This window comes from Papilio machaon, chromosome 22, assembly GCF_912999745.1.
Source record: "Papilio machaon chromosome 22, ilPapMach1.1, whole genome shotgun sequence".
Taxonomy (NCBI): domain Eukaryota; kingdom Metazoa; phylum Arthropoda; class Insecta; order Lepidoptera; family Papilionidae; genus Papilio; species Papilio machaon.
In genome coordinates, this window is record NC_060007.1 from 2871095 (window position 1) to 2894119 (window position 23025).

The 23025-nt window shown below is 33.3% G+C and overlaps 1 protein-coding gene across 1 annotated transcript; it reads right to left on the reverse strand.

Annotated features, from left to right (window-relative positions):
* Positions 1 to 14504: 14504 nt before the first annotated feature.
* LOC106711076 (zinc finger protein 628) lies at positions 14505 to 22918 on the reverse strand. Its single transcript, XM_045683434.1, has 16 exons — positions 22857 to 22918; positions 22663 to 22753; positions 19446 to 19625; positions 19091 to 19187; positions 18702 to 18818; positions 17949 to 18112; positions 17498 to 17609; positions 17140 to 17249; positions 16894 to 17000; positions 16347 to 16665; positions 16027 to 16099; positions 15529 to 15678; positions 15181 to 15297; positions 14866 to 14967; positions 14677 to 14756; positions 14505 to 14574 (listed from the first exon to the last, which is right to left on the reverse strand). The coding sequence occupies exons 1-16, from the start codon at positions 22916 to 22918 to the stop codon at positions 14545 to 14547; spliced, it is 1911 nt and encodes a 636-aa protein (XP_045539390.1). The 3' UTR covers positions 14505 to 14544.
* Positions 22919 to 23025: the final 107 nt, after the last annotated feature.

The window sequence follows — 23025 nt, forward strand, 5'->3', positions numbered from 1 at the left end:
TTAGATGTTAAGAGAAGAAAACTATTCAGACACCTGTTAATATACCTACGAGATCATATTTACGACATATTAATTCTTTTTATTGACGAATATTGATTTCAATTACAGCTTATAAACAAGAATTATTATACCTATAAGGGACCTAACTTTTGCCATATATCAAGATGCGACATCAATTTGTGACAACATCGCAACATAAATAACCTGTTCATTAGCATACACAACGGAGCATCGTATGTAGAGGACCTCCACATCTGCCAACTATCTGCAAGAAAACGTTTATTTCATTCTAATTTATATTTCCATTCTTGTCTCGCACGCCGGGAAACTGACCGAGCGTGCCGATAGGCGGAGCCTACATCCTAACCGGTATAACACGAGCCGTGGAAATCCGAGGAATAACACCCTTTACATCTATAACTCACGAGCTGAGGGAGACGGGGAGGATCCGAGTAATATGGCCGCACTATATATCGCCTGAGTGCACATTGGCTGATTTAGACCACGCCTACATGGAAATGCATTTCCAAGATTGCTATGCAGATGGTGCTCCGTAAGAACAGCGAATCTGGGAATTTCGAAAGGCGTTGGGCTTTTGCAAGCGCCAGTTTTTAGGTTAATGGGCGATACAGACTGAGTTTGTGGATTTTGAATTTAAATCACACGCAAACCTTTATATCTTGAAGTTATTCAATGATAGACAAAAGAATAACGTGAATACATAAATAATTGTAGGTATAAAATGATTCAGTTTTCATCCTCAATTTAAAATGAAAATATAGATTTCACAAACCTATTTATAGATAAATCTATGTATGGCATTTATACATTTCATTGTTTTATTTCCACCACTTTAAGTGTTTAACAACGGTTTTTTTTTCTATGACTTCTTATTTATATATTATCATAATCTGAGTCGTACATGAATTACACTGGAATAACTAAGTAACTAATAAACTCGTAAGCGAGTTAACCAATGTTTTAACTACGGCGATCCCACTTTAAATTTTTTGCTAGTCTTAATAAGGTAGTTAAGTGGGTTCCACCTGTGGTTATCAAACACATTATTATAAATACCACGATTTGTTAAATATATTCTGCAATATAAACGCGTTAAAACTTTTTACCCTAGTTGTACTCTGATAAATAGATTATAATTATTAGTATAATAGAATAATCAACCACAATACATATATGGGAGCATATTAAAGCACGTCATTATATAACAAGATTAAATGAAGTCGAGTGTAGCACATAATTTGTGCAAGACTGTACATAGGGGGCTTACGGCGGGCGCGGGCGGCGGGCGGCGTGCGTAACGAAATGCCCACGCAAATCGCATCAAACCACTGTGTGCACATCTGTTGCCTGCCTTATCAACTTAACTGCATTCCATTTGCTTATCGATTCTACATGTTAACGTTTATATAACTATGTAATAATAATATGTTAACTTATTATTGATCGAATTGTAATAGAACCTAAATTAGACATTTACGTTTAATTTAGGTTACATTTTAATAATTCTTCGTGGTTATATATAGGTAGACCAACCAAAACCAGTTTTTTTTATGAAAAGAAAATAAAGAAGCGACAATTCATTTAAGGCCAAGTAAGTTCTGTATAAACTAATTGAAACTTCATTTGTCACATAAAGTCGTCGTTGGCGTTTCACAATCTCCGAATAAGCTTTGAAACGCAAACTATTTCCACAGGAAGTATTATGTGTCAATTAATTTGTTAGTTATCCAGCACTTTCCTTGGACATTGTGACAGACCTTAAAAAAATTGACTAACTAAAGCCTTGTGAAATTCTAAAAAAGAACACAAGTTGTATAACTCTGTATTTCTACTACACAAAATAAGTGAAAGTAGCTTGCTTTCAGGAGGACAATAGAACGGACGGATATATATATACAATTTTATATGACTAGTAAGGCATAAGTCTTACCAGAATCTACTAAGGAAAAATATTCCAAGGAATAACAAATTGTGTAATATTAAGCAATAACAGAAGTAAAAGATTTTTCCTTGATCAGAAATCGCCACCGTGTCTAATAATACACCTATTTTAATAACAAAGCTGAGGCCCGATCCTGGGCGGCGCACAATGCTCGCCGCCCGATGTTGCCCGCTTCGGTGGCTTTCAATCCCATCCTATTGCTGGTTTTTACTTCCGTTCGCTTTACACTTGACGTGCGTTATTGTAGGAAATGAAAAGATATCTTGGTCGCCTTTTTTTCTTGGTACCGGATTAGACTTCTGCGGCCCCGATGATGTTTAGGGATGGGCAATGCTGCATTTGGAATATTTTTAACGTGATTTTTTAGTGTGGATATTTTAATAGAACCAACAGAACCAATACATTCCATGTAATTATGTTAACAAAAGATCCGAAACATCATACTCAATCTTGCAGTCTTTTAATCGAGTGATCAATTATGACGAGTGAGATATCATTCGATTCTTATTTTTTTAATAAGCATTAAATTGTTAAAGACACACGGTTTTTTTGATATCTTCTAATCGGATGGTCCGTTTAAGGAAAATTGAGAGAAACATAGGAGAGAAACAATTATAAAATATCGATATAAAGGCAAAACATCGATGATTACGATGTTTCGAGTCCCAAAGGAACATTGGATCGTTAACAACGATACGGCCGTGTAATAGATTGCGTCCGTCAGAACGTTAGCGGGTTCGTTTCCGACGAGACACGTGGCCGCTTTAAAATATATTGCCTACAATTTTTGCATAAATTGAAGGGGTGCAATTTTAATGGATAATTTATGTGTAAAAAGAAGTAGGAATATTATTTCTCTTTTACATCGTTCGACTTTGAAACCAATACAAGACTACTCAGCGTAAATACAATTACCTTTTCATGATTTTTCTATTTTGAAACGCATGTACTAATATATTTTATCTCTGTTTGTCTTAAAGCGAGTGAGAGAGATAAGGGTTTGTTTTAATACAAGTGTTTCGCCAGTGGAAATCCATGATAATATTACAACATATAAATAGTTTATGTTTTAGTTCCTTAAAAGAAATAAATATACATATGTACAGAGAAGTTATATAATAAAATTCGTATGAAATCTGGGAATCCTATTATAATTTTAAAGTGGTCGTAAAATGAAAAGTTCAAGCCAAGAGCCGACCTCATAGCGTGGGGAGGGGGGGCATTGTCATTCAAATTCAGGCCGACGCATCCCGACACTTCGCCGCAGAAAATTTGAATAATAATCGGGTCCAAAATTCATAATATTAAGCTGGTTCTGTTGGTGAATTTGAAGACTAACAATTACTGATGATTGCATGAAATAACTGCACAATATGAGTCACCGCCTACAAGAATAGGAGCGCTCAGTTTTTGTTATTTTAGACAATAATCCTCCAGAAGCATTTAGTCCACATTATAGTGTCTGTGTAGTATTATTATTTAATTAGTCAAAGTGAAGAATTGTTGGCATTTTTATATTCATTTACGAGCAAAAAAATTTAAAAGCAAACAGTTTAAACGTTAAAGTTAATAAACACCCCTTTACTATTTATAGCGATTACACAACACAATATTTATTACACTTAAAATGATATCATAAAATACATACAATAGGTCCTTACCCTTTAAACATGTCTGATATAATAGTGCAATACAAAATATGTATTTTATAACACTATGAATGATATGACACTTCGAGGGCGTTGCGAATTATTTTTCAATTCAACCAATCTATATTTACCAATATAAAAACTAACGAGAAATCTTCTCGTGTTCGTAATAAAGACTATAATAGCTTGGTCGTGTATTTGGTATTACTGTTTTTAATTTAGTAGTCGTTGTATTATATGTTATTGTGTTTTTAACACTTCACCCTCGCACGAGAGAAGGGTAGCTGGAGGTATTTTGCACCCTCTCTGATTAGCGTTCTTAATCTACGAGGGATGCACTGATGGTGACATTCAATATGTGGAAAACATTTGAAATATAACTGAGCACTAACAAAGTCGATCAAAAAAAGTTAGGATAGAAAATGAAGAAACTAAAAATAAAGGACGTTTCTTTATGTCTTAGTAAAACACATTTTAAATTCATTAAAAGTTGTTTACTACTTACATTAAAGACCATTTAGTTATACAAAAATAGTAATAACTTAGACTTTTAAATTTACAAATAAATTTTACGAAAAATCTATTAGTTAAATCTAACAATTTACTATAGCCAATAATTTTGTAAAATTTAATTATGAATATTGTATTAAGTCGTTATTAGTTATTTTTTCGTACTCTATGAAATGACTCGAATTGCATAACACTATCCAGTTATTCAATAATATTTTGTATGTTTATTTAACATCTTAAACTGTTGCTTAATGAACTACTGCGGGGCTGCGTGGATAAGCCTGTTTGCGAACATGTTCATCTCGTTATACCTACCTATTGTAACATGTTTGTATGTGTTACACAAACACATGTTTGTTTACATTTAAACATGTCACATCACATTTAAAAAGTACAAGTTTACATATAACATGTAGGCAAACGTGTGCTACTTTGAATTTTTTGTTGAATTACAAATGATGACATACAACATAATAACAAAGTACCTAAGTGTTAATCTAAATGTAACATGCAGAAAGACCAAAGAAGACTTAGTGATGGGGTAATTGGATAATACAGAACCATATAAATAAAATTAGATTATTTAATAAAAAAGCTGATATGTGATTACCTAAACAATTTAGTACCTTAACAATGCAATTAGTTCTTCCCGATGCAATAAAGACTTTTTTAGAATAATCTTAAATCACAGGTTAAGCTTAGAGCAAAATAAATCTCTGGTAAAACCTCTAATGCTGAAATGTAACAAATGAAAATCTTTACTAACGCCTTAAAAATAACGGGTTCTTTTGTCTTTTAATAATATTAGGTTAAAGAGAATTTTATCGCTTCATTACTAACTACAACTAGAACTGCAGCCTTATTAAAATATTGTAATCAAAGAATTTTAACATTAACGTATACGTTATACTTCGTAAATCGCAATACATTGTCAGAAATCAACATAACCAAAAACGTTTCGTTTTCTCACTTACACTTAGTTATATTTATTTCGACAATAGAAACTTAGAATAAAACTTTAGGTTTCATAAACAGCAAAGAATTTTTCGAAAACCTATTTTTTCTTAATGACAGTTGCTAATTACTCTCCGGAAATACTATGATGAATTTTGTTTGAAAGAATCGATTTAACAGCTATTAATAAAATTGATTTCTAAATAATGCAAGTATACCATTAACCGCAGTCGTTAACCGCAATATTATCCGTGGGTCGTATAAATCGCATTCGGATGTATCCGAGACATTAAGTCTTGCGGAAGCGCACGGCGGATGCCGACCCATCCATTGACATCGCTTGCGCTCCGCCGCGCGCCAGCCGCGACGGCAGGAGGTAATCATTAAATATATATCTAAATGTGAACTTGAAATCAGCCTATCCATTGGCACAGGCCTCGTAGAAGGTAACCAATGATTTCGTCAAGGTCAGCAAACTAAATGGGAAGGAATTGATATCGCAACATCTGCGTTTTCTATCAGTAGTTTTTTGTTACTTCTGGCAGCACAGTATCCACGGAGTTATATATTGTTAACTACTAATTAACTGAGTTCTGAGCAGCAGACATGGCATTAGATCTGTAGATAAATTTTCATAAACAATTGTACATGAAGTTAGACTTTCACAGTGCGAAATATTTTCTTAATGCTTTTGAGCTAAAACAATTTTTCACATCTTTACAACTTAGCTTAAGTTACTCGAAAAAATATCATTTTAATCTCCACAACGTCATAATCCACTTGATATAACAAAGATAACAATGAAGATTCTATTTAGTTACGCTCAAAACGAAAATTCGATTCGTAACTCGAATTGTAAAAACCGCAAATTCGCCACGCACCGACCGCGCCGTACCCACGGAGCAAGTGCAACAATGACGTCATTAACACAACTTCTACAACCATAACACAAGCCTTTAAAATATTCCTTAACAACATAGCTTTACAGTCGACAGTTCCTTGACGAGTAAAACATAAAAGGCGATGTGGTAAAATTTGTGGCGTGTATGAATTTAAAAATAATAATGCGTCATCGCCGAGTCCCTCTGTCTTTTTGATTCGGTGTAGCGTAATGCGAATTACGTTCGTACGTTGAATTTGATGTGTGTACGCATTTTTTAGACTGTTTCCATTGTTACGACATACGATAAACACTTGCATGGCAAAAGCATCCAGATACAAAAACTTTCACGTCTGTTATGTGTACCAATGATTGTATCATAACTTAATGTTATGAGAATGAACACCAAAAATCTAAAAGTAGCTCAAGGAGGAAGTTAGTTAATTTCGGAAAATATTTTTTAACATTTAATTTTCTTAAATCTATATCTTTGACATTAATTGCAGCAAAACTAAAAATGTTATTGAAAACCAATAATAAATTACAGTCAATTGTCTTATAATTCATTAAGAAGACAAAAAACGGTTGTCACCAAACGTATTCAGAGTGATAATGGAAACGTATCTCGGGCCCCGATGGCTACATTCGCGCGTGAATTTAAATCTCGCCTCGGGTGTTAGGAAGCGGTGATTTGTGGTTATTTACCGCGGTTGTTAAGTTTCCATTTTGTCCAGCAACTCGTGCGGAATACGCGACGATTTCGATGCGAATTTCGTTTTTAATTTTACAAAATAGGACCCCGAAGCGACGGCATTGTGTTGCGCCCCTACAATGAATATTATTCGCAATGATTACATCTATAATTACTAATTTAAATAGATTCAAATACTATGTCTGTTGTTGCATATTACTATCTTAATTGATGAAACGCACCCAATCAATGTTTTACATGAGTTTGCTATTGTTGTATACTGATAAATTATCTAGTTAGATAACTTGTTAGATACTAGGTGACATGTATTAAAATATTGAATAAGATTTCAATAGTAAATAACAGATAACTCGTGAGCTACTTAAGCTTTAAATAAATAGAGATAGAAATTAAATAAATAATATGCTAATATCATCTCAAAGTTAATGCTCGAATAAAATAATCCGGGGCAATAAGTCGAGGAGTTGAAGAAGACGAGGGAAGGGGGTTGGTTCGTTCGCCTCCAAAAAATCCTTTTGTCCAAACAGAGTGCCGCCGCGAGCAAATGTCACACAGAGTTAACCCTTCCGTGCCGTCCTCATTGGAAATTCACTCGCGATTTACTGCGATCTACGCACTATGAGGAAGAATCGTGCGGTTCAAACGCTCTCCTAATGTTGTGTCCTTTTAGTGCATTATTTTATAAGGATTACATATAAATGTTAATTAAAAAACAGAGAGACATTAACATTTGTATTGAAAAAAAAATCTGCATTTTCGAATCAACAAACCTGCTAAACATATAATTTTTATTAGACGCTAATAAATTGAGCTAATTCCTAATTAATTTTCTAATTAGATTAGGCCCCTCGATGTGGACGTATAATGAGCTGATGATGATGAATAATTTAATAACTATGAACTCTAAAATCTCATTCAGTTTTATAATTATACTCGCAGCAAATTTTATTGTAATTAAGAGTTGAAAAATTGTATCAAAATTTAAATACTTTACATACGTACGTAATTTCTTAAATAGAATTAAAATGTTGAAATAGTCGTTCCTTGCGTATAGTGCGTTGTGAAATGGGATTTACATAGCGCTCCCCAAGAAACTGGCGAAGACTTTAAATTTAGTAAATTTACTAAATCTAGGCTTGAACTGATTTCACGCTGGCGGCAGACGGCGCTCGACCCGCCGTCACAGACAAAACTTTGCCAGAACTGACATCTCTTAAGGAATTATTATGCATATTGACTTACCTCGTCTTATCTCTTACTAGCGACCCGCCCCGGCTTCGCACGGGTGCAATGCAAAATATACCTACTACAGAATAAATGCACAATTTATTTAAGGTACTTAAATGGATAAGGATTAATGCTGTATTGTTTAAAATCACTTCGTAAAAGTATAAAAATGGTTATGCTGGGTTATCCCTAAGAGATAGACATATACCATCGCGGACTTTTTTGTTGAACTTTTTAAGGTGAACAATACTGTAGTACATTATTTTGGTCTATCTCGTAGGGTTCAGCCAGCGTTTGCAATATAAGCGCAAAAAACGTGCTTATTTACGACATCACATTAGAAAACTTTAAATTTATCAGTGTTTCTCTACTATATTATGCATTTATTATACATACAAACCTTCCTTAAGAATCACTCTATCTATTAAAAAAAAACCGCGTCAAAATCCGTTGCGTAGTTTTAAAGATATAAGCATACATACGGACATACAGCGAAAGCGACTTTGTTTTATACTATGTATGTATTGATGATATTGTAATATTAAAATTTTCTACGTTTTATATAACTATTTCTTACTACACGGGATTTAAGTTTCGAATATTTATAATTATTTTTAATCAAATACTTTTTAATAGGTTTAATCTACCTTTCTTATATGGAAATTAGGCTTAATACAATTAATCTGAAAAAATATCAAATCGTAGCTACTCACAATAAGAATCTAGTAAAATAATTAAGTCAAAAAGTATAATCTAAGTCTAAGTACAAGAAAATGTTTTTTTTTTATCAATTATTGACTTATCTAGTAGTAAACTAACATGTTTTATATCTACTCATGTCCTCAGCCTTTCACCTGAATATTTGTTTACGGTGACGGTAAACAGGTTGTTTCTGTAATTTAGTTTATTTCAGACAAACGAAGAATGTCTAAAAGCTCATGTCTTCTAACATTCTATTTACTAAATTTTCTCAAACTATACCAATACAATATCTACTAACATAAGTATCAATTTTACAAGCCTAACAAGATTTTAATAATTTGGTTACCACTAGAATACTTTATTCAGAATTCAGAAAACTCCTGGTTCAAACAACTAGTTAATTTTTAAACATATATGTACAACACTCATATGAATCATGTTACTATCCGAACGTAGTCTGATATGTACAAGCATCATTATAGTATACTTTAATATACAAATTACAAATGTGAGAGTTTTCAAGATCGACCTTTTTCCATTTTAATTAGTATACTCTACCTCTGGCTTTGTCTTTTATTGTACTGCTGTACACTTATTATTGAAATGGAAATAATTATGTATTCTTTTATGTACACACGAAGAAATATACCTAACGATTTACATAATAAGTTATAAAATATATCATACCTTGTTATGTAAATTTCTAAAGATTGAAATGTATAACAAAGTACTTAGAATAAAAATAGTTACTTTTGCTCACCTGTCCACAGATATTATTTTTATACGATACTAGTTTTTACCCGCGACTCCGTCCGCGCGGAATAATAAAAATAGAGAACGGGGTAAAAATTATCCTATGTCCGTTTCCTGGTTCTAAGCTACCTGCCCACCAATTTTCACTCAAATCGATACAGCCGTTCTTGAGTTATAAATAGTGTAACTAACACGACTTTCTTTTATATATATACTAGCTTTTACCCGCGATTCCGTCCGCGCGGAATAAAAAATAGAAAACGGGGTAAAAATTATCCTATGTCCTTTTCCTGGTCCTAAGCTAACTGCCCACCAATTTTCAGTCAAATCGATTCAGCCGTTCTTGAGTTATAAATGGTGTAACTAACACCACTTTCTTTTATATATATAGATATAGATATATAGATATAGATGTAAAAAATATTCTATTAATACAATCTTATATAACCGATATGCGAATTTCGTATTTCATATCGATGATAACCACAATCAAATAATAAATGAATAAAAAGCACAATGGGAGATTTCTAACCACATCCAAATCGAATTACTCAAAACTCCTCGTTGCCTATTGAAATATAATGAGTTTATATAGAAAACTACATAGTTGTAGCCGGTCACTGATCGATAAATACTTGATGAGCTTTTTATTTAATTGTATAAAAAACCGAGTTAACAATAAAAATATTTGTGATATTTTACATGTTTTTCAAAAAGTTTGATAGTATGCAAAAATGTTTGTCAAATATTTTGACTACTTATACAAATTTGACTCAATTTAATACGCTTACCGGGCGCTTTTTTTTAGATACGCATGTTTCGCTTGAAATATAAAATTTACAGAGTTTAAAATCTATATATATAAAAGAAAGTCGTGTTAGTTACACTATTTATAACTCGAGATCGGTCTAACTGATTTAGCTGAAAATTGATTTTGAACTTTTTTATCTTGTGTGATTTTTTTTTATTCCGCGCGGACGGAGTCGCGGGTAAGAGCTAGTTAATAATAATAAGAGTAATGAAATAGTGAAAAAATAATAGAGTAAAGATAAAAGCTATCTTCTTTTTCCAAACATACCAGACGTGTAGCAATTCAACATATAACAAAGCCTTAGAAAGAAACATAAGAAACAAAATAATGTTCTCATTCGTTTTTGCTTCAAAAGTACAAATAAAAAGCCACTTCTAAGTAAGCAATAACCTACAACAAGTGCACCCCAAAAGCCACGGGGCTCGGGATAGGAATTGGGAGAGAAAGGGGGGTAAAGGGGAGGGAATAAAGACAATGTCGAACTAGCAGTTGTAATCAGGTTAGAGAACAATTTGCCTCTCTAGCCATGCGTGACGTATGGCGGCGTAATCTGCTAGCAGCCGACTCTGCGATTGATTTTTTAAAGTTCCATATTGCAATAGTTGTGGTGAATTGAAATTTCGCTTTTTGAAATGGTAACGAACGCTTGCGTACTTCCTTTGAGATTTCTTAGCGTAAAAAATCCTTCTGTGGTTGGAACAAAACATATATGGTAACTTTTTTAATTTCAAGGGTTTTGACTGTTACAATAAAAGCTTACGTTGGCTAACAATTACTTTGTCGAAGCATAGATAAATGGTATATTTAAAAAAAAAAAAAATAAAACCATTCGTCCAATAACAGAATTATTTTAACGTTTAATTTCAATTGTTTGGTTTTTTAGTTTAGTTTTTATAGGGTTTTTCTCTTAGTTGACTAGGGACATAGAAATTACATGATAATAGTCAATCATACATGACGTCTGGGACATGAAATCAGTTGATTTGTAACTAAGGTAGTATCAGCTTATTATTATTATTATATCAATATCTTTGAAAATAACGAGATAACTATATGTACATAATATTTCAGCAAAGGTAATCCACAGTTAGGACCTTTGTACACAAGGCAATGTAAATATTCGAAACTGGTTATTTTAGTCCGCGAGAATATCGCGACGCAATCGTACATATTAGATTCGACAATTTACGTTGCCTTGTGTACGAAGAGCCTAAGAATTCAGCACAGCAAATTCTTTTCGACTATTAAACAGTTATATAAGTTTTTACTTGTTCATCAAACTATAAGGAGGGTTATTTCAAAAACTGACACACTTCGTCACTGTTTCCATAATTAAGGGCCCCCATCCGTCGGTCACGTGACCGACGCGCGTACCGGATTACATCCGTCGCCTACAATGCGAGCCTACATCTCAATCCAGAATACATTCGATGCAGTTGCCGACTGTAATGAGGTATGACAACGTTTTCTGTATTCTATAATTGGGGATTTTAATAGTTTTAGCTTCAATTGTTGTAAAGAGTTGTTAATGTTTAGTGATTTATTTGCTTTGTTTTATATTGGATTTTTTTGCTTTTAATTGTAGTCGAAATTTGTTTTATTATTTTTATGAACTTAGCCTTATTGTACCATTTGGAAGTACGAATGCGAACTTCATTATCTCATTATTTTGCATTTAAATAATCATTTTGTACTATTAAAATAAAGTTCACCTTTATGAACAAATACAATTATATATGCGAATTGTTTTAAAACAATATCAAAATGGACATTAATATAAATCTCGCAAGAATTTGTTTACTCAAAATTTTTACTCGTAACGCCATCTACCGTTCAATAGTGAAAGCGTTTACTTTGTTAAACTTTTTAGCTAAACTTCTATGGTAGATTTTATTATTGTTACTATTTCAACATTAAATTAACACGCTAATTAGCTTTAAATCAGACCTATAACTAGAAATTATGTATTACTAATACTACGAATTATCATTACCATACCAATTTATATCAACGATACCTTTTCACTCTTTTCAAACAAACAAAAAAAAGAAACAAAAAACGATTCTCACAATAAAAATCCATTAATAACAAATACAACAATTTCATTATATGTGTGAAATATGACATTATATCGGCACGCGACTTTTAATGGGTTAATATGTCTATTATTCAACAATGGTTATAAAAAAGCCGGGCACTGGCTGGCAGTGGGCAACATTGATATCATAATCAAAATATGAAATGATATTTTAGGGGACTATTGTCCCCTGAGTGGGATTAGTTCTCGCCTCGTGTTTGTTTGTTTTAATGATATTTTATTGAAATGATATACTTAATGTTAGTTTATGTTGATTTTAATGATAAAATTTGTTAACAGGGTTATTTTGTGTTACAAATCATTAACAAGCTTTCCCCTTGTTAACGTTCGTTATACTTATTATTTGCATTTCAATTTAGATATAAAAAAGACATATGCTCTTATCGATATGGAGTTCACAAAACTATCGTATAATATTTACGACAATCTTACATGTCTTTTAGGTTTTGCATATCTATGCATTTTTGTTCTTGGAATAAGTGTGTACTTTTGATCTAAATAAAGAGTAGAACGGTATATTAAAGTTTAATTTTTAATTTTTTTTTAATCTAGTCTTTTCTCCCATGTTTATTTATGAACCTGTAGTTCTTCGGTACTAAATAGAAATTTAAAAATTAAATATGCATTTTATGTGAGGTGATTTTTTTTTACATGATATGTTACATTTTTGAAAATGTTTTAGATTTTCGTTTAAATTAATCAAACGATTTCAATTATATCCTTTATTTAATTGAATTCGATAAGTTGTCAAAGAGAGAACATTTTTATCGTAAATCTCCTAAGTCGTACACAATGCAGCATTGTATTGCCGAGTCTGCAGCGGACGCCACTTCTAAGTTCGCACGCCGAAATAAAAATTCGATAAAAAAGCGCCAGTACACACGTGCCGACGCATTATTCGATAACCGTCGGGGGCGGTATTGGACATTTGAGGGCAACCCTAATTTAAATACTACTCTACACGATACAATACCAACCTAAGAAGCTAAGAAATTAGATTCAATTTATAATAAATACTTTGCGTCCGACTTTTGGATTCAGTGTAAGTGAAATTGAACTCAACTGGGTTTATATAGTGTTGAGTTTTGTTTGTTAATGTTGTGTGGTTAAACAGAATAGGGCTATCAGAAGATTTCTCTATTTATTGGTGGGAAAAGCCTCGTGTCAGCTCCGACACCAGTTTTAATATTTTCGGTCGCGTGTCCGGCACGCGTTCGGCTTTGGTAAAAAATTGGTCCAGAGTAATTCGCGTTTTATTGCACCATCGTTCCTAGTCAACGCTAAACGCTATATAAAGTTCTCTGACGATTTGTTGCGGTCGGTTGCTGACTAGTCATTAGTTGAAAATTGACTGGTCACAAAAGGCAATTTGACAATAAGTTGGAAATGTGCAAAGTTTAAATTACAATGAAGACAACCGCAACGATCTTTCCTGTCCAATGGTCTTACATATAAAATTATACACTAATCCTTACAGTACATTCGTTCAATGAAATAAAAGAATATTTATAGATTTAATTGAACCGATAATGATGAAAGATTAGAATAAGAAGTGAGATTTTAAAACTTGCAGCGATTGTAACTGCTTAGAACATTATTTAAATGACTTCAAATTCATAAAATTTGCTAGACAGCCGTTATCATAGTAAATATCATAAAATACAGTATATTATCGGCACCGAATGTACTATCAATGAAATAGTTATGAAAAAGAATTCCATTTATACTTTATGAATCTACATCTACACAACTTGTTAAGAAATAAACAAAATCATTTAAAAAAAGTTTTAATTAATCTCCGAAAAGATAAAATCTTAACCTTTTCTACTGGCGTACAACTAACACCATCTATCGTTGAGTTGCATCAACAGTTGTAAGAGGGGTGAGCTCCGATGTCCTCAGACATGTTCGCCCACGTGGCGACAGTATGCCGCGAGTGCGGCTCACAGTGGGCGCGTCATAGATACGTCATAATATCGAGCTATTAACAATAACGACAGGAAATTGCCTTTTCCATGTCTACGTATCATAAAGTAGGGTTCATGATATAAAGAATATAATAGTTATATTTCTATAAACCCTTGCGTATTTTAATCCTAATATGGTTGATAGCTAGTATTCATCAATATTTGAAAATATTTTTTTTAACGATTCAATTAAACAAAGTATGAAATTTCTTGTATATTAACAAATAAAGTTTTACTTAACTCTAAGTCAAAAATAAAAAAATGAATACTTCTAAGGCATGCGCGTTCCATGTATAAACAATGCTTGGTATGTTTGCTTCATTCTGAATCAGAGAGCGGGATGCTTTCCTGAAAGATACACTCCGTTACGTATGTACGTATAAAGCTAGTAAATTTTAAAAATTTAAATGTTATAAGGGTCAAAAACATAATAAATAAAAAAGGACTAACCTCAAAGCTGCCTATGAATATGTCGGAGTCATCGGAACCAGGCGGCTGGTGCACGTTATCCACGGCAGTGATCTGTGGTCCTGAACACGAGAGATGGATTTTAGTTTTCTAGTAGTAGGTCAATTAAGTAATTAGTTTAAATTTACACACATTTAAATTTTTAAAAACAGTTATTAATCATTAACCAACCCATTGGCAAGCATTCGATGGGCTCGAAGAGATCCATGGAGATAAGGTCCAGTGGTGGAGATGGTGCGGGCGGCGGCAGAGCGCACGACGAGATGCAGCGACCTGACGTCACACATAACATATTGATATTACTTGAGGAAACATCTTAACCTGGGCTACCAAAATTAATGCATAAATAAAGGCACTGCAAGTTAGAAAGCTGCTAATTGGGGTACAAAAAAAAAAACAACTAAACAAGGAGAGTTACTAAAATTTAGGTTCGTGAACATTAATTCCCATGTATTCATCTAGAAATGAATTTTAATGAAGTGATACCTGATCGAATCATCGGATCGTCAAATCTGTCAGAAGTGTCGTGAGCGCGCTGGACTTTAGGACTCTCAGGTCGAGTTGTTCTGTGATTACTGCACGGACCAACGTTGATTTCACCAGCTAGGAATAAAAGTCTTTAGTCTGTTGAGAGTTTTCAATTTGACCATTTCTCTAAAATCTTTGTTCTGCTTTAAAGTTTATAATATTAGTGAATATTTTATTTTACCAAATTGACTGCTTCTTAAAATCTGACAAGAGTAACGTAAAATCTAACTCTACGTCTATTGCAAGTACCATTACCAGGAATAAAGATCCATTGATTCAAATTCTGTACAAATATATAATATTAACCGTGTGTGGAGAGCGCGGTGTGATAGGCGTGGTGCGGCTCCTCGACACATAGCTGCAGGCGACCCCCGGGCTGCAGGCGCGGCACCACCGTCGCCACCACCGGCACACGGATCTGCACCGCGCCCCCCGCGCCCCCCGCACCCCCCGCACCTCCCGCACCCCCCGCACCTCCCGCACCTCCTGCACCTCCCGCACCTCCCGCACCCTCCCCTCCCACCTGCACCTCCACCTCCTAGTCACAAAGTCCAAGTCAGAAGAAGCAACGAAAGAGTCATATGAACGCACTGAGACCATGGACACTAGACAGTAGTAAATCCCAAAGCGTAATCTCTCCAATGCTAAAGTTTTAATGACTGATAACATTTTATTAGGGGTTCCATGATTATTTTTTGTTTTTCGTTTCCTAAAGGTAGATCTATTGTTTTTAGATGTGCTGACAGTCTTTATCTACTGGCGTCTTTACAATTAGCTTTAATGCTTCTATCATCACCTGAGTACTGCAATTGTCTTCATTCTTCACAATAATCTTGCCGCCGTCTCTCAAGTCAGCAGCAGTCGCTGGTACTAACATCTAAACACAATTATTTGCTATACAAAACATGGGGCCGGGACGACCATTCTATTTGTGTTGTCAACAAACTTGGATTTTATAATCCAAGTTACAAGGACTAAAGTAGGGGTAAAAGGGTCATTGTATGCGTGAATAAAGAATAATGCTCATCAGAATTGATAATGGAACTTTGGACAATGATTAGTTGTAGATGTTTGTTATAAACGTAAAAAGGTTTAATTTTATTGAAATTGGTGTATTTACGAACCTGTTTTCCGCCAGGTAGCTTGGTATCAACAACTTTGACCAGCACGGGAGCACCTTTATCTGGTTTGAGGAGTGCAAAAGGCGTTTGTCTTGTAGCTAATGCGACTCCCATATGGTAAGTCTTTATCTGATCCACAATAACACCTCCTCCGTTCCAACTCATAGGGTTGGTGTAGCACCACGCGTCTATTGGCTCCGGGAAATACTTGGGCACGGACCAAAAGTTGTCTTTAGGATTCCATGTTGAAGAAGATGGAGTTTCCACTGCCGGTAAGAAGGGACCAACTGTTGAGGTAACCTCGCAATGATCGTTTGATTGTCTGAAACATTTTGTAATGTTATTGAATACAATTTTTTTGGGTCTTATCTTTATTTCTTCAATTAAGTGGATTTCATCAGTTGAGTAAGCTGTAAAATAAAAAAATAGAAATCTAACTAACATAAGAATTTTAAGCTTTTATATATAACAAGAACTATTTTTGCATGACAAAATTAGAATTATTAAAAGTTACTAAGATTTTGAACAAGCGTAGTTTAGGTAATCTGACCTAGTAGAGTCTGGTTGTGTTTCAGCTGCGGAGGCAGTTCTCGGAGGACGTGAGACAGTTCGCAAGTCGGGATTGGATGTTGTACTACTTGTATCATCTGGATGCGCCTGAGTATAATAAAAATACTAGAAACATAGTCGTTAAAACATCATATGCAAGACTTAACACAACCAACAAAAATGTATATTTAAACACATAAGCTAATATATATTTCTTAACATAAATTTAATAGAAAGAAATGATTACCTTATTCTTATGACATACGAGATTTGATTGCTGGTTGAATCCTTTGAAGCAAATATTACATCTGTACGGTCTCTCGTTGGTGTGCGTGAAAAGATGGTTGCGGAGGTTTCCTAAAACATATCACAATAATTTTTATACAAAATAATAATAAAAAATTGGACTTTAAGGCTTACTGTTCGAAATAAAAGGGATATTTCGATGACTTGAGTTTAGCGCGCAAACGTTTTAAGAATTTTAGGATAACGCTTTAAACGCCACATCAAATGTGGTTGTGATTTTGGAAGATATTATACAAAATAATTTATAAGGTAAAAAGAGTGTATCCAAGGTAAAGGAAGTAAGGATTTAGGAAGGGAACCTTTCTGATGGAATCCTTTGGGACAGATGTGACACTTGTAGGGCTTCTCGTCGGAATGGGTTTTGCGGTGGGAGATGAGGGTCGACACGCGGTTGAACGTTTTGTTGCAAACCTGGTTCAATAAAGCCGACAATGAAAGATAGTTACACACATTGCCAGGACTAATTAATGGCACACTTTGTAAAATTCTTGATACTTAGCTTGCAGTAATAAATTATATCAAAATGTTGTCCATTCATAACCCTTTTGTAGAGTATAGAATTGTAGGTAGAGGCGTGAATGGTGTGACATAAATAAACTCTTAAGTTTTCGGTTTTTGTCTTAAGTCCATTCTACTACTGCAATGAATTTGTATTCGTAAACTACTCTACAGCACTCCTATTCTATTAATGATTAAGAAGTTAAGAAGTTCTAATATAGAAGTGTGTATAGTTATTTTTGTATCAGTCACCTCGCAAGCGTACGGTCTCTCAGCAGAATGTATGGCGCGGTGCTGGCTGAGAGTGGAGAGTTGCCTGAAGCTCTTGCCGCACGCTACACAATGAAAATTGCGCTCGTCTGTATGTGTTGGCAAATGACGCATCAACGTGTACTGGTGCTGGAAGTCGCGGCTGCCTGGATACCAAGAGAACGACGACTAAATGAGATCGTGAGTGCTGTACTTCAAATGTCGGATATAAAAATCGAAGTAACGAGTTAAAATCTACGATAAGGCAATAGTTTTGAATGTGGCAAATAAAGCGTGGAATTCAAATTAAGTATAATATTATAGATATTTAGTGGTCCCGTTCTAGAATTAGCCATATCATGAAGTTAACTCTAAGATTTGGTATCTACACATACAAATGATAAAACAAATTAACCACAGATTGCCACACAACATCTTATTGTATTCTGTATTTTGTACAGCAAATTGTTATTTAGAGGAAAGCTTATTTTTTGCATTGAATAGGCTCCTCAAAAAGAATTTCCTCAGGAAAAATTCTTTCACTGTTGGGAAACTACACAATTCACGGGTGAAATAGGCTATATTTATTACTGCATTCATTTTTAATTCCGCGCGGACGAAGTCGCGGGAAACTGCAAGTAATTACATAAAACAAAACTAACATACATTTTGTTTACTATAAATGATTTTTGTTACAATAAGGTAAGGAATAACAAGTTTTGTTAATATTCCTTAACATTTTTTTTTACAACTTACATATCCCACATTCCCACAACTTGACAGTCCGTCCGTGTCTCTTCACATACTTCACGTAATGATATCGCGATCTTGGGTCCGCCTTGTCAATCTTACACGCGGTCTGATTGTATTTGCCTACACACAACATAAAAATTGCATAATATATCACTAGTCTACAAAATAAAATCCGACAAAACATCCATAAAACTCCTATTTAGTAGTTAAACTACCATTAAACCATCCTGTGACATATAGTGGCTGATGATAATCATAGTTATCAACTTCTTTGAATCATAGAAGTTCGATCTTAGAGAATTTTTAGTAACAAAGGTTGAATGTAAAAAGCGGAGGCGTACTGTAGGTATCATGGTAGCGGAAGAAGACAATCACGTTGATGAAATAATTACCTGTATTCGACGTAGACGTAGACGAGACTATGGAAGATTCCGCATGTACTTTCTTACTCAATGACGTCTCGAACACAGAGTTTGTATTATTTTTCTTCTGAGAATAAGAAAAACAATCAATTAAGTAGAGTAGAAATAAACTCAGACGACGTTACTTCGTAGATCTTTTTTTTCTGTAACCTGTTGCTTAAACATTATAACTGTAATTATAGCAGCTGTATTCGATATTTATCAGGTAAACATAATCTGCGTAAACGTATGCATGTGTAAAAAATAATAATTTGTGGTAGTCAAATTTGTAAAATGTATGCCACACGGCTGCTCTATCCATGCGGCATTTCCCGAACGTAGTTACCATATCAGGCTTCAAGTGGACATCCAAGTCTTTGCCGAATGTGGTCTGCCCTGTTGTCCCGAATCCCGGCTCGGAGACGAGAGCCGCGATGTTCCCATCCTCCTCGGTCCACGCGAACCTGGCCTGCTGCTCTGAACTCTCGGGATAAAAGCCATCGCGGAGGAAACGGGGAACCTCCAACTGTATACAAAGTAGTAATAAGCAAACTATAATAGTAAATTATACGATACACTGATAAGTCAATAAAATTAATACATAATAGCGTCACTCAACACTACAGAATCGTAGTTCGCGCAGTGACGCGAATATAGAGTAAACTCAGCGTTTTCAAACCAGATTTGCTTCGCTTATCTGTGTGTTAGAAGCGTAATCAAACGCTTAGTTTTAATTCTGTCTTAGTGGTAAAAGCAGTAATAAACATCGATAAAAAAAATTCAAATAAAATAATTGAAAAATAAAAATTATGGCTATGACCCGCCGAGGCCAATATGACCGCCTTTACTTTGATTCGTTGGAAACAATTACTCATATTTTCTTTAGGGTGCATAATTTTATTCACTTTGTTATTAAATGTAGGTCTCACTGAGGTGATACTTGTATTGACATATTGTCTTTGTTTTTTTTTCAAAGATAATGTAAGGCATAACGATATGACAAACATATTGGGTTAATACATAAGTGTCACCACCAGGGTCCGCCAACTTCGAACGAAAAACAAGAAACTTCACACAGAGACAATTTTATTGTTGTGTTAACTGGGTTCCATAATATGAACGAGATAGAGCATATATCTATGCCGTTTTCGCTCGCGATAGTCCAAGCTATACTTGCCATATAAAAAAAATATTTCATCCTTTTATTATTATAATAAAGTATTTATAATTAAAAATAAGAAAACATGATTTAAAAAAAATCCTATTATTAATTGTCTTATTTCTTACATTTGTATTTATAAATCAAGATATACGATCACTTGTTATCTTATATCTACATCGCAAAAAAATGTAGTAATGGCAATTTTAAATCATAACCGTTAAAAAAATAAGTTTTCAAATTTGTTTCAAAACGTGTTCTCGTATGGTTCCGAAATCTTTGATATTGCATTGTATTTTTGAACTAATAACGCGAGTGTTTAAGTTTTGAGATATTGACTCTGATAAGTGAAATATTGACCTCATTATTATTTTAAGTTTTAACATGTCTGATCAGTACAGAAAATGTGTCAAGTGTGGAGTGACCTTAGCAAAAGATCATACTTTAACTTTTCACCGATTTCTTAAGATTGGGAATGGAAACCCTGAAACAGTTTTAAGGTAAATATTTTTAAAAAATCTATCCACATTTTGCTTCGAAGTAATAATCTGATATAACAAGATTTCTTTTATTCGGTCTCTGATAATCTGTTATTATTACAGATCCCGCATTTGGGCCGAATTCTGTTTCCCTGAAGAAAACTGTACTGATGTTGATTTTTAAAAAAAATTACATACCAGCCACAAAATGCTATGCAGTAAACATTTTACAGAAGAATCTTTTATTAACATATCTAAAACACGTTTAAACAAGTTTTCCATACCTATTGGTTCTGAGCCCATATTGGAAAAACTGAGAAACATACCAGGTTCTTCTAGTCAGGTATGTTATGATTGTGAATAATATTTATGTATTTTTAATTATTGTATTTAAATGCTCACCTTAAATGTTTTGAAGGATTGAGTATGTTTAAAAATATTTCTAGCTGACTGCCAAAGAAGGGTTGTGTTTCTCAAGTTTATGTCTAACTTTTCGGCACATTTCTTCAGTTGTGGGAGTGACATAAGATATAATATGTAATTAGGTTTTATTTGTTTCATAGAATAAATAATTGATAATAAAAAAAATAGCCAGATCTTCCACTTATTCAATGTACTGTGATTAGGAGAAGAGGTCAGAGTCATAAAAAAAATACATTATGTCATATAAATCAAGCCATCTTATAAAAGTTTACTATACTATATATTTTAACACATTAACAAAATTTCAGGTTTCACCTACACCAGGACCTTCACATGAGCATATACAGAAGAAACAACAAGTGGAAATGGACCAAAATGCCTTTGTATGTATTTCACTTCTTTTAATAGTATTATTGTTGTTATTATTTTACTATATTTAATTACTTGCAAGAACAGTTTTCAATAACTGACTAAACATCTTAAAATTCAGATTGCCATAATGTTTTAATATTTAATATAATAATTGTAATAATTTAATTTTGTTCATTTTTTAAATTTGAGCGACTGACAAATGCTTATAACTTCAATATAATTTTTTTAAAGATTTGTATGTCTTAACTAAAATCTAGGAATCCCTGTATTCCTAAACTTTAAGTTTACTGAATTACTAGTGTGGCATAAAATAATGTTTTTAAATAAACTAACATAATGTATACAAATTGAAATATACCTTTACTGGGTTAATTAAATACTTTTGTAAATGGAGTTATAATAAATATGTTTTCCAGGTTACTTCACCATCAAATTTGCCTCACAATAATGAGCTGCATGGCATGATTAACTTAATTGTGACAGACATTATAATGAAAATTGTGATTTCATAATAAAATCAATAATTTTTATATCTTTAAAGCGATTCTTAATTAAAAAAAATCGGGAACTAAATTTAATTAAATAAATGATGTTAAATTACTCTGTTTCATTTCATTATTCCTTTAACTAATTTAAGTTAATAACTTTTACTAACACAATATATTGGAAATAATGATTATTTCATTTTAAAATTATTCTTTCTTTAAAAAAATCTTACATTTGCCAAATTATCAAAATAATCATAATTTCCAATATAAATTTTAAACTATAAATAAATTAAAATACTAAACGTATATTCAAAATTCCCGCGTTTTATTTTTTCATATGGGCGACCATTATGGCGCTAGTAGTATAAGCGTATAGACCAAAGTTATAATACTATAGTAGGTATGTAACATGTCATTCTTCTCTCTATAGAGAGTATTATATTCTTTGGTCACCACAGTCGAAACACACGGTAATGAAAAGAAACGCTTTAAATGAACAATCAATAGATGAATACAATAAATAATCAATAGATAAACAGATTTGATAGAAAAAAAATCGTAGGCATTGATAACTTTTACAAAGTCACTTGAATATAACACAACATTCCAAAATTCTATAAACGTTAAAAATCTTGAACTTACTTCGTTTTTAGACGAACTGGTAAAAAGCGCTTCATTGCCAAATCCTAATTCCTTTTTATAAAATTTATCAGTTAAACAAACTTCGTGGATACTGTAACAAAATAAAGTTGTTCAAATAAAATGAATAACAAAATAATTATAATTCAATATGGTCGAGTCGGCCTTTTGTTTCGGGAAATAATTGAATATCAAACCTTATAATCTCATCGCCGGGTCTCATGAGGCTACTTTCTTTTATTTCTTCATCACCAAGCATCATTTATTTTTGTAATATTCAATTTTTTCAAGACAAAAAAAACGCTAGGTCCGTGTCAATCTTCAATTTTTCTAAATTCCTTCAAATATTTCGTAGCTATGACGACT